This window comes from Podarcis erhardii (genome assembly GCF_964252035.2).
Source record: "Podarcis erhardii genome assembly, chromosome: 5".
NCBI classification, from domain to species: domain Eukaryota; kingdom Metazoa; phylum Chordata; class Lepidosauria; order Squamata; family Lacertidae; genus Podarcis; species Podarcis erhardii.
The window spans coordinates 51,223,797-51,236,757 of NC_138509.1; the positions used below are offsets into that span (position 1 = coordinate 51,223,797).

Consider the following 12,961-nt stretch of genomic DNA (forward strand, 5'->3'; position numbering starts at 1 on the left):
GAGTAGGGCTGTCATATGTCTGGAAATAAAAGCTCAACAATTTTGGGGTGTCTTGATTTTTACTTTTTAAAATATGGCAACGCTAACTCTGAAAAATAGGAATATAGGAAACTGGCTTATATTGAGTCAAACTATTGGGTCAATCTAATTCAACAGTGTCTACACTGACTGGAAACATTACTGCAGAATTCCAGTCCCACCTAGAGATACCAAGGATTGAACCTGGGACCATCTGCTTGCAATACAGATGCTTAAGCATTGATCTATTGCCTTTTCCCAACAGATCAATCTGTTCTGATGGATATCTTCATAGGGCACAGATGGGATCTATCTATTTTGTTATAGTTCAGAGAATCTGGAGAATATGAACTCTTGGCAGCAGCCCTTAAAAGAAAAGAAAAATCAATAAATTTGATATTCAAGGAACACCTGAAATGCCAGAAGCATTTCTAGGAACTGCTCCATACGTTCCAAGTTGCCTGTGAGACTCATCTGATTAAAGCCGAGTCTTTAATAAGACAAAAATCTGAAAAGGTTGTGGGAGATGATCTCATTTAAAATGCACTGCTATGGGTGGAAACCTGTTACATGTTACAGCGTTATCACCTTGAAAGGTATCAAAACAATAGTTGCCCCATATACTAGCTGAAATAAAGCTCCTTATAGTTCTCCAAGAAAACTAACAGTAATATCAATAAAAGAGCCAAATTTGACAAGTGCTTAAAAGCTATGACCTTGACTATTGTTTGACTATATGCTGTGCTATGAATATCCCTCAACTTTATTTTTTGGGGGAGGATAATGAATACAGTGGTCCCTCGGGTTACATACGCTTCAGGTTACAGACGGTTCAGGTTACAGACTCTGCTAAACCAGAAATAGTGCTTCAGGTTAAGAACTTTGCTTCAGGATGAGAACAGAAATGGTGCTCTGGCGGCGCAGCAGCAGGAGGAGGCCCCATTAGCTAAAGTGGTGCTTCAGGTTAAGAACAGTTTCAGGTTAAGTACGGACCTCCAGAATGAATTAAGTACTTAACCCGAGGTACCACTGTAATCTGATCTGTGAGAGAAAATGGAGATATGAGCGCAAAGAGTGGTTCAACAACTCTACAGCCAGAACAGTAGTCACCACAAAGTTCTGAAGAAACATCACAACTCAGGAGACGGATTGGCCTAGGATCAAGGTGGGTGGGTGGGTTGTCAGAGTAGCAATGACCTGTCCTCCTTTGTGACATCTCTTGCTGTAGGCTTAAAAGTCACCCAGTACAGGTGCAGTGGAGGGCACTGTCCCATTGCCAGTATTGAAGGGAAATTTAGCTACCAATTTACAGTAGTTGGTTACGTAGGAGCTTAGGAAGCTGCCTTAAACTGAGTCAGTCCATTGAGTATTGTCTACACTGGCTGGCAGCAGTTCCTCATGTTTTTAGGCAGGAATCTTTCTCAGCCCTACTTTGAGATGCCAGTGATTGAACTTGGGACCTTCTGCCTGCAAAGCAGATGCTCTGCCATTGACCTACAACCCCTCCCCAATGTTTTTGTGCATTCAGTGGTGAGGGAGGAGCCATCTTGTCCTTTGCCTCATGAAGCAAAATGTCTTGCGCCGACCATGAGTAGCTAAGTGACTAGCCACAAAAGAACTGAAGGGTAATGTCACCTTCTGATGACATTTCTCTGTAGAAACTGCATGCACATACATTCTTATTGTTTTCCCTGCACCAGAAGCTAACTGATTCAGCACAACATCATTTGTTACTGTCATCATTTTATCCAAACCAGAAATATATAATTTGGCATATTTCTGTAGAATGGAACATATAGTTCTCCTGTCTACATCTTATACATCAGAAGCAAGATACAATACAGTGATGCCTTGGGTTAAGAACTTAATTCATTCTGGAGGTCCATTCTTAACCTGAAACTGTTCTTAACCTGAGGTACCATTTTAGCTAATGGGGCCTCCCACTGCTGCTGCTGCTGCACCACCACTGCACAATTTCTGTTCTCATCCTGAAGCAAAGTTCTTAACCCGAGGTACTATTTCTGGGTTAGCGGCGTCTGTAACCTGAAGCATCTGTAACCCAAGGTACCACTGTATAAAATTTAGAAATCCTGATTGTCTAAGGAAACAGGACCTGTGCTTCTATGTAAAGCTGAGTGCTTATTTAAATAGGTTAACCTTGATTTAATGGTTACTCAAAGGGCTGATTCACACATAACACTAAATAATGTACAAGCTATAATGAGCTTGAGCAAAGCCCCTCCCCTCTCATGCTGCCAAGTATATGGAAGAACTGTACTTAATTTCCACAAATCTTTTTTGATCCTCAATATCCCACCTCTTCTCCAGACTGGGACTCAAGGCCATTTACAAAAACTAAAATAACATGGATGAAATACAAAAACCTAAAAACATACAAAAGGTAATCACTTAATAGAACTATAATAGAATGAAAACAATATAATATATATATATTAATATACATATAGTAAAAACAGCAAAACACAGAACTATTTAAAGCCCTTTTCTTAAAAACAGTCAGTTCCTGAAAGTCTTCACCTGCTGGTGGAAGAAAAAGCAAGGAAAGACCCATTCTAGCCTCTGTAGGAAGGGAATTCCAAAGACTGCAAGTAGCCACTGGGACGGCCTTCTCTCACATCTCCATCAACATGCCTGCGAGGGTGGCAGAATGGAGAGAAGGGTCTTCCTCAAAGATCTCTGAGCCCAGGCAGGTTTGTATGGGATAATACATTCTTTAAATAGCCCAGGCCTAAGCCATATAAGGGGGACGCTGGTGACACTGTGGTCTAAACCACTGAGCCTTGGGCTTGTTGATCAAAAGGTCGGCAGTTCAAATCCCCACAACGGGGTGAGCTCCTGTTGCTCGGTCCCAGCTCCTGCCAACCTAGCAGTTCAAAAGCACGTCAAAGTGCAAGTAGATAAATAGGTACCGCTCCGGCAAGAAGGTAAATGGCATTTCTGTGTACTGCTCTGGTTTCTCCAGAAGTGGCTTAGTCATGCTGGCCACATGACCTGGAAAAACTGTCTGCGGACAAACGTTGGCTCCCTCGGCCAGTAAAGCGAGATGAGCGCCGCAACCCCAGAGTCGTTCGCGACTGTACATAACTGTCAGGGGTCCTCTACCCCTTTTAAAGCCATATAAGATGTTATGTTTCATAGATAGCACTTGATGATATGTATGAACCAGATATTGTGGTTTAAAAGAAACTTTAGTTAGTCAAACAAGCCAACTTATAATGTGTGGTTTGACATTGGCTTGCTTTGAAACTGACTAGAGTTTGTTTGAAACCATGTTAACTGGTTCATATGATGTGTGGAAAGTGAAATTAATTGGAATCAAAGTCCTTTTCCTGGCCAGAATGGGGGAATTGCACAAACAGAGATTTTGTTTGGGCTTACTTTAGCTTGTGCATGTAGTGTTAAAACCATGGTTTAGCATTGCACATGAATTAGCACAATATGTTTTTGGATATTAATAATTTCTACAAGAATATAAACCTCTGCTGAAGGAAAAGGTGAGGTTGATGTGCAAGCATGGATTTCTTAACTATGAGCATAACTAACTCAATAAATCAGAACAGCACTTGGTCCATAAATTGGCAAAAAAATAATAAAAAACAAAACATTTACCATAAGACTGTATGACAAATAGATTAAAAAATAAAGATGATAAGTCTAAAAGAAGACTGGGCATTATATATAGGTTATATGGAAAAAATATTACAACATGAATATACTCGTAACAGACTGATAAAAAACACTCAGCAGTAGATGTTACAACATGAGAGAATGTAAGGTAATGAAAATAACCTAGTAGAATAAGAAAATACAGTTAAAATGATAGCAAATAGGAAATCATGGAAAGAGTGGAAGGGGAGTAACAGTTAAGATACATAAGAGTTAAATAAGATGGAGGAATAAGTTATGTTGTTGTTATTATTATTATTCACTTACATATGTCTTATATTTATGCTATTCCTTTCTTATTATCTTATGTTGGACTGTAACACAGTATGTGGTGAAGATATGATATAATAGAAAAGCAAAGAAAAAAGAAATGAAAAAAGAAAGACAAATGTCTGATACCACAGTGGGATGGCAGCATCTTTGTTCTTGGAGCATCGCAGAAACTCTGAAAGGGTTTTAAATACATGTATGGATATTCACAGCAGTGAAATACCATTTCTTCTGAATACCACTGCATTTCAAAATTTGCAGTCCTGTCCCAGTCTGGTGCAGTTCACTGAGTGCTACAAGAGGAGAGACCACCACCATGCTACTTTTTTATGAGACATAGTTTTGGTGTCTTCACAGTGGTTTTTTTGGGGGGGTGCGCACTGTTTTCAAGTCTTCATTTGTATTTGACCTAAGATCTTGGCCAATGAAGATTCTGCAACAAGTAACAAATAAAAATATTTTTATTACATGTGGATCCTGCCTTTTCACAAAGAAACTCAGAGGAATTGAAGTTCTTGATCTTGATTTACAAAATGTCTGGATCGGATTTTGGAATCAGCTGATTCCAGAACCACTGTTCTGAGAATGGCTACTTGACCTGGCTGTCCGTGCATAAAGTTATCTGATTTCCTGTTTTATAGGCTGTAGGCCCTTGTACATGTTGTATGCCCAACCTATGCTACTGTGCCCAGTTTGAGCTGGATTTTGGCATCATAGACTATATTGGTATCATAGACTGGATTTTTGGCATCATAGACTATATTTATTTACCCACCATTCATATGTTTCATTTTGAATGTAATAACATTTCCAATAGATCATATAGCAATACTGTTTTTAATTGCCACCAGCTGCTGGTGGTTCAGTTGTTAAAGTATAAATGCAAACCATTGATCTCCCATTGCAAAAATCTCTGCACTATCATTATGAGGCAAATGTGGGCGGGAACTGTAGATTTGCTTCATAGCGTATATTTCCAATTTAGGGGATGGGGGATCCTGTGTTTTCACTCTAGTGCTGATAATGGGCATGATAGAAAAGTCCAAATCATGCTAGTACTGGTATAAGTAACATCTAGTTCTAGAAGGAAATGGGATAATAAGCCAGTGAAATCAGAATACTTGGATTAAAACTCCATTCATGATGGTAAACTAAACCTGCTTACTACAACGAAACTGAGTTGTTGATGACTTTTGCATAGAAGACTAGGCAGGTTCGTCACACACTTACATTTTTCTCCATTAGGAACATTTGCAGCCTTGAGCATGTAAAATTTTCGAATCTGGAAGCCGACATACAGTCAGTTTCACCTTTTGGGGGAAAAAAAGGAGAGATAAGCACTTACCACGTTACTATTTATAATTTACAAGCCTGCACCATTGTGTTAATATAATAGTGATTAGCAACTTTGTATATACAATTCATAAACTTATCTTTCCCCCATATACCTTTGCAGGTTTAAAATTATCTAATCTTAGTGGTGAATTGCAGTACCGCACAGCTTTGTGAAGTTGGGTGTCCACAGAATCCTGATGCGAACCATGAGAAATCCAAGGTTTTACAGTGAGTGGTTCTCCACAAATGGTTTTGACAGCCAGACACAGAGAAGCGTGTAGAGCCTGCAACTGCCAGCACCAATACAATATGAAAGATCTCTTGGTAAAGTGATTTCAAGACAGTGGCAAATAAACTTTGAGGTAGTGTGGTATAGTGGCTAGGGAGGCAGACTAGAAATGTGTGTGTGTGTCTGTGTGTGTAATAGGCAAAATGGTTATCTAGGAGTAAAAAGGTAAAGGTAAAGGTACCCCTTGACAGACTCTAGGGTTGTGCGCTCATCTCACTCTAGAGGCCGGGAGCCAGCGCTGTCCGCAGACACTTCCGGGTCACGTGGCCAGCGTGACGAAGCTGCTCCGGCGAGCCAGCACCAGAGCAGCACACGGAAACGCCTTTTACCTTCCCGCTATAAAGCGATACCTATTTATCTACTTGCACTTAGGGGTGCTTTCAAACTGCTAGGTGGGCAGGAGCTGGGACCGAACGACGGGAGCTCACCCCGCCGCGGGGATTCGAACCGCCGACCATGCGATTGGCAAGTCCTAGGCTTTACCCACAGCGCCACCCGTGTCCCTTATCTAGGAGTAGGTGATTGGTTAAGAATTGCACAATCTAGCTACTTCATAATAATGCAATGTATGCCAAATGGAGAGATTACAGATTAACATTTACCAGAGTATGAACTCACAGTGTTAAACCAATTGTTTTTGAGCCAGTATAGCCAACTAACCCATGATCACCTAGGATCACCTAACCTGAACCACATTAAATGATTACTAGTGATGCAGTATCTCTTTAATCCTTATAGGTACAATGGAAATGGTCACAAGTCAATAGAAATGAGAGGTCTGGAATTGCCTTAAAACCAACAGGAGATGAATACAAATTCCATTGCCTCTCCATTTTCCTTTTCAACACATAACCAGTCTTCTTTGTCCCCAAGATCAGTGAAGAATTTTCACCCAGTGCTATTTTTTCATTAGCCCCACCTTCCCTAAATTCCCTGACCATGTCTTCAGTTTTCCATCACTTCCACTTACCTTTCTGTTCTCCACTACACTTCTGCTTCTTCCATTGCTTTCTCCAGCTTTCACATACTAGATAATTTCCCCTTTGTCTTCTCTGCCTCCTTGGCCCCTTATAGTTCAGTTGCTCACATTTCATTTTGCTTGTCTGCTCAGCCCTTCTTCATTGTGTACATTTTTCTTCCCAACAACAGATCAGCCCATGCTGTCCCTGGGCACTCTGCAAGACTCGTGCTCTAGTCCAAATTAAACTTCCCACACAGCTTGTATTTTTTGCTGGCACTGCATTTAACCGACTGTTCCTCTAAGAAGGTAGCCCAGCTCATGAATACTCTACTATGAAACCTATTATTGGTGTGTGTGTGTGTGTGCCTATTTTTATTAACAGCTTTTAATGAAACTTGACGTGATTAAGATGCTTGAGTTTTATTACACTGTAGGGGTGCCAACCTGAATAAAATATTGGACGGGCCCAGGTAAGCCTCACCCCACATAATTGATCACATGATGCGGTGCATGCACACCATTTGAATGACAATGCCTATCAACTTGGGGGTGGGGCCTTGGCCCCCTCAAATATTTTATGGGGGGAGCGAAGCCCCCGAAGCCCCTAGGAGTTGGCTCCTATGTTACACTGTCTTCCATTATGTTCCAGAGCTCAATCATTAAAAACATATTCCTTGGATAAGGTCCATGCTCAAATTAAAGTGGGTTGCTGAGGGTCGGAAATCCACTACCACTTTTTACCATGGTGTGAAACTACTGGCTGCACACAATAGACCAACATATGGGTAGCCACATGAGAGATTGTATGCAGCAGCAGCAGCAGCAGCAGCAGCAGCAGCAGCAGCAGCAGGAAGAAGAAGAAGAAGAAGAAGAAGAAGAAGAAGAAGAAGAAGAAGAAGAAGAAGAAGAAGAAGAAGTTAGCCATGCTTTTGTCTGAACAAATGTGCCCGGATAAGCCCCACAGCTAATTGCCACAAACTAATTCACTGCTTGATGGTCCTAATTAGTTAAATTGCTGTCTCTTACCTCCTTTCTTGTGGATCTAGTTATGAACAAAGACATTTCATCTATGCTCTTTGCATGCAGGTCGTTCACAGCCACTATATAATCCCCTTGATGAAATATGCATCCCAAGCGATGCAGGTCTTTCCACTGGGAGACACTGTAGTGAATTGGAGAAGGGGCAAGGAGGAAAAAAGCATTGACTGATTAGGATTCTTGTTCACTTTGGTGATGGCTTCTGATCTGGAGAAGTATCCATGGAAAATCTGGCAGTCTGGCATCCAAAAATACTGAAGAGTCCGGATGAAATTGATAGCTAAGCAGATAATCTAATCAAGCAGTAGATATCAATTAAAGCTTCCAAGCAGGGAGGTGAAATCGAAATACACTGTCAGAGCTTAGGGTGATCTATGGGCACTCATCTACAGTCTATTACGGGATCACAAATCTTGGAGAGGAAGCTTAGAAACCAGAGATAATTCTTAATTCTGATCCTGTTATGAACCTGAAAGCTAACAGCTTTTGGTGAACAACTTGTTGTTGTTTTTTTAAAAAATTTAAAGGTAGTATGTCAGCCTAAAGATACTGGAACCAGTAACCGACAATCCATATGAATGAAGGTACAAAATGATTTTGACCCTGTGGTTTTGATTTCTATTCTACATTACTGTACTACATTTGAATTCATTCTTTGAGTGAGGAGAAAGTTATCTAAATTGCTCTTTGGCAGTTAAGGCTGCTGAAAGTTGGAAGATACATCTTTAAATTAAAATGAATAATATCAAGTATTCAAGCCTCCAGCTTTGTACACATATCAAGTCCAGCATATATTCCAGTAGACAATCTGGGGGTATTCTGTTTATCTCAGCCCAGACACCTAACATAATTGGCCTATTAGGCTGGCTGAGCAATTTTATTACGGCATTCCAGTACATAGCCCTAGCCCTGGAAGTTTAAACTCATATAGAATTATGGATTCAAGGAGAAATCCCTGGATTATCCAGTCACATGCCAAAATGCACTATCTATTTAAACACACACACACATGTTCACGCACACATGCATTATATGCACTAAGCAGGAGATTCTACCATCTCTGTTAGTAGTTTACTGCATTGCTGAATTGGTCTGATAGGCCATTTTAAGGTAGATTTCCTTTTCTGTCACTTCATTCCATTACTCTTTGCTTTATCCTTGGTAAATGTAGTCAGCAATTGTTCTCCACCTTCTTTCCAGCACTTTTTAAATATTGAATTTTTTTTTATTTTTTAAATTTTTGATAGGAGCCTTCTTTCTACTAATCTGAATATGCCCATCAGCTTTCTGTGACAGGGGGACTTCCTCTCTGAAACTTGTTGGGAAGAATTTCCTCCCATCACTGACAAGGCCTGAGAAAGTGACTTTCTTGTGCGCAGTGTGCAGCAGGCATGTGAAGTACATCAAAGGAGAGCAGAGAGAGTCAGACTTGCAACTGAGGACTAGAGAGTACACAAGGGAAGGCACAGCAGGAGATGAGCTCTAGGCACCTCTAATCTATGTCCATTTCACCCTCCCTTCCTTTCCTCAGTCACTGATACTGATATTCTAGGAAGCACACTAACTTCCTTACTGCTTCTGCAAAATATGTGAGATAATGGAAATTCTCTACTTTCTTAACCTCCTCTTGGGAATGTTGTAGGATATCCATGAAAATAGGAGTGGAAATTGCCAATGTTCACTTATTTGTCCCATGTACAGATCAGAAGTCTTATCTGGTGAATATGATCAGTGTTCACTGATGTTGTACCTTAGAGTCTGCAAACAGTATGTAACTGATGACTTTTCTCTCCCCCCCCCTCCCCAACTTTGCATTGTGTTTTCTTTGCACTGAAATATATGGATACAAAAGCATAATACCACTGGACTGTTTGTCATATGGAATAAACTGTGGTAGAGAAAGTGTGACATCTTGTGGTCCACAAAGGCTGTGGAGCAGTTTTATGTGCTTGTAAGTTTCTTTTTATTTCAACTCCCTCACCAACTCATTAGTATGGGAATGCCCAACTGAAGAATATACTGAGAAATGTGGGGATTAAAACTTCTGTTTTGTGTTACATAAAAACTAAGTTGGTGATTTGCAAATTAAAACCTAAACTGCCTAGCAGCAGTTTTCAGTGTTTTAACAAATTCATTTCTGGTCTCTGGCAGGAATGCAAAACTAGCATCCCCTAACTGACTTATATAGCCAGCTCTCCTGAACACTGCAAAATGACAGGTCACCATATGAAGTAAGTATAAAAACAAGTTAATATAGGTATGTTGTTCACCTGCCAGTCAGAGTGAACAGATGTTGCTTTTGAAAAAATTATATCCCACTTTTATTTCTTGGCAAACTTGAAGAGGGTAACAATCAAGAACAATAACTACTAGATGTTAAATACAGTAACTTATTTAAAAATGCAAAATAAGTTCACAACCAAAAATAGACTGATCAAAAGGTTAACTCAAAAGGTTAGATATACAGATAGATTTTAGATAGATTACAAGGCAGGGCTCTGACAATCTTCTTTGGGACAATCATTTCACACTTATATCACTTGTATTGAGAAAGACTAGCATGAGCTACAACAGCAAGAGCTACAGCAGATTTCACACAGAACAGGCTAACAAGAATAAAGAAGTGTGAATGAGTGCATGTGTGCATCTATATAATAATAATAATAATAATAATAATAATAATAATAATAATAATAATTTATTTATACCTCGCCCTTCTGGCTGAGTTTCCCCAGCCACTCTGGGCGGCTCCCAATCAAGTGTTAAAAACAATACAGCATTAAATATTAAAAACTTCCCTAAACAGGCATATGGATACAAGTTGCGGGGATCATTATCAGCAGTGCTGTTGTTCTCAGGTCCTGCCCACAGGCTTCCCACAGGCATCTGTTTCGCAGCTGTAAGAATAGGATGCTGGACTACTCAATGGGTCTTATGCCTGATCCAGCAGGGCTCTTCTTAGGTCTCATACACTCTTACCTTTGCTCCAGGTGTCTAGGCACAGGTATAGACTTTCCAGGTTCAGGTATTGTTGTTTTTTTTGTGTTGTTGTTTTTTGTCCCAATGCTCTCCCTGGGGAAAACCTGCATTTTACCGCCAAGTGGGAGTAAACAGCAATAGGGTTTTCCAGATTGCTGTTTGCTCCGATTCAGCAGTAAAACATGGGTTTTCCCAGGGAAAGCCCTAGGACAAGGGAAAGCTCAGCCCTGTGCCTAGAAAGCCTGGAGCATGTGTGGGTGAGCCTTAATTTGGGTCAATTGATTAATACTAACTTGAGCTGTCTCTTATGAAATTGATCAGTAGTGATGCGGTGACATTGCTGGAACTAACAAAAAAAACTGATTGCGTTTTAAGAGCTGAAGGTACAAACCAGCATGAAAATAAGAGGCCTTACCATATACGCCCAGCAGCTTTGACAAGTGTCAGGCAGTTGGTAAAATCACTCCGGGGAAGGAGAATATCCACCTCTTCCAATTTGCAGTCATCTCTGACTTTACTGAAAAGAGGAAAGGCGTGTTGTGAAACCCAAAATGTGTGGCTAATAAACCAGAAAGGTACCACTGCAAGTTATTGCTATTAATGAGAGCTACTGCCCGTCAGTACTGAGCTAGAAACAGTCTAAATATGTTCCATGATAACCCACACAACCAGTCTTACAACATTCTATATCTGACTTCTTTCTCTTCTTATATAAAATAGTGAGCTTTTCAAAACACTTATATTCTGCCCTTTCAAAACTCAAGGTGACGTAAGTGTGCGTTAGAATACAGCTGTAAAGCAGTGTGTAAGAAAAGGCTCATTTCTTAACAGAATCAAATTATTGTCAAAGCAAGAATCATAGTGATTCATTTCCCCTGCACCTTTGCAAACTATGTGGAACAATGGAACAAAGTCCAATGTACACTTGAATGAATTCAAAAGGCTCATATGGTGGGGAGATAAAGGTTAAGTATTCTTTTCTGGTTCACATAATGGAGCAAAGAACTAACATCAAAGCATTGACATTGACTATTGGACTGATTATATCACTTGGAAATCGGGACAATGGAAAACCCACTGAAATAGAAATGCATTATCTTTTGCTCTCAGGGAGTTTGTGAGAAATACAGACATAATTAGTAATATATTGAAAATGTAAATTATGCACATGTATCCAGCCATCACTATCCACAGGAAACACTGAGAATATCCACACCTGAGAATAATGGACAACTGAACCACAGACAGAACTGATAGTTTCGGTGTTTTTTCTGGTTTCCAGGTCCTTGGTAGTGGTGTTGGTTTCAAAGGCTTGTCCTCTATCACCTGCAGATTCATGATATCTTCCTGGCCTTCGGGAAGGGTCGTCAATTCATTGCTTGTAGGTTCAATTTTTACCTCCGCTACCCCTGAAACTCTAATGAGTAAATTATATTACTTTTTAAAGGAAATGCATCAACCATGTCTATAATTTTTTTTTTAAAAAAGAAACTTTAGCCTGGGCAGCAGACTGAAGCTGCACAATCGGAGGGGTGGAGGGAATTGAAGCAGAATTGTAGTGCCAGATCAGCCCTTACAGATCTCTAGACTTTGGCCATTTTTTGTACAGAAAACCAGCACACATTCAAGTTGTACATGCCCAGCCTTTGGGTTGGATCCAGATGGGCAGAGAAACCCTAACCTGCCATTCTAGAGGGGGTTAGGATGTTGTGATGGTGTCCTGGCTCCACTGCAATCTGCCAACAGGGGGCCTCCACCACCACAGAGGCCCCACTATATAACTGGATGAACAGACCTACAGTTGGAAGTATCTCTGCCAGTTTTAGCTAATGGAAAGCCCCCAAACTGAAAGTTTTGGTGTGTGTGTGTGGGGGGGGGGTGACAAGGATGGTGTGGAGAGGGTCAACCAAGTATCTGCTGGTTCCTAAGCCATTCCAGCTACTGATGCTGGACTTGATTTGGGCCTCTCTGCTGCACCATCCTGAAGCCAGTGCAGGGAAAAACTGCAGTTTCACAGCCGCCTCTCTTCCATGGCTAGCACAAGTAGGAGGGCTTTGGATGTGTCTCTGCCACTCTATTCAGCCCCACTGAAGTCCCAATGATTGAAACAGACCTTTGTCATGAGACCTGTATTTTGCAAAGAACACATGGTAAAGATTGGACATGGGGAGTAACAGCTTTTACAAGTGCACTGTGCATGTGATGCTACCAAGGTGTGGAGATCAGGACAGAGCCAGCAGGCATGAACCCAGTACTACCCCACCAGCATAGTGATGGTATGCAGTCTGCACGGAGTTCCTGTGAGTCTGTCTTGCTTGTGGGGAAGGGAAACCTGACCTCAGCCACTGCCCAGAAAAGGCTTACAATCCACAGGAACGTCCAGC

At 40.8% G+C, this 12,961-nt stretch overlaps 1 protein-coding gene across 5 annotated transcripts in view; it reads right to left on the reverse strand.

Annotated features, from left to right (window-relative positions):
- Window positions 1-3,643: 3,643 nt before the first annotated feature.
- The window catches only part of PLEKHS1 (pleckstrin homology domain containing S1), a 29,566-nt gene continuing 20,248 nt past the window's right edge, over window positions 3,644-12,961 (reverse strand). For all 5 annotated transcript variants that reach the window (XM_081863091.1, XM_081863090.1, XM_081863087.1 and 2 more), the window contains 5 exons: window positions 11,794-11,994; window positions 10,993-11,094; window positions 7,587-7,722; window positions 5,206-5,285; window positions 3,644-4,408 (listed from right to left, as the gene is read on the reverse strand). In XM_081863091.1, the coding sequence (XP_081719217.1) occupies window positions 5,217-5,285; window positions 7,587-7,722; window positions 10,993-11,094; window positions 11,794-11,994 (508 nt within the window). In that variant the 3' untranslated portion in view covers window positions 3,644-4,408; window positions 5,206-5,216. The remainder of the gene's footprint in view (window positions 4,409-5,205; window positions 5,286-7,586; window positions 7,723-10,992; window positions 11,095-11,793; window positions 11,995-12,961) is intronic.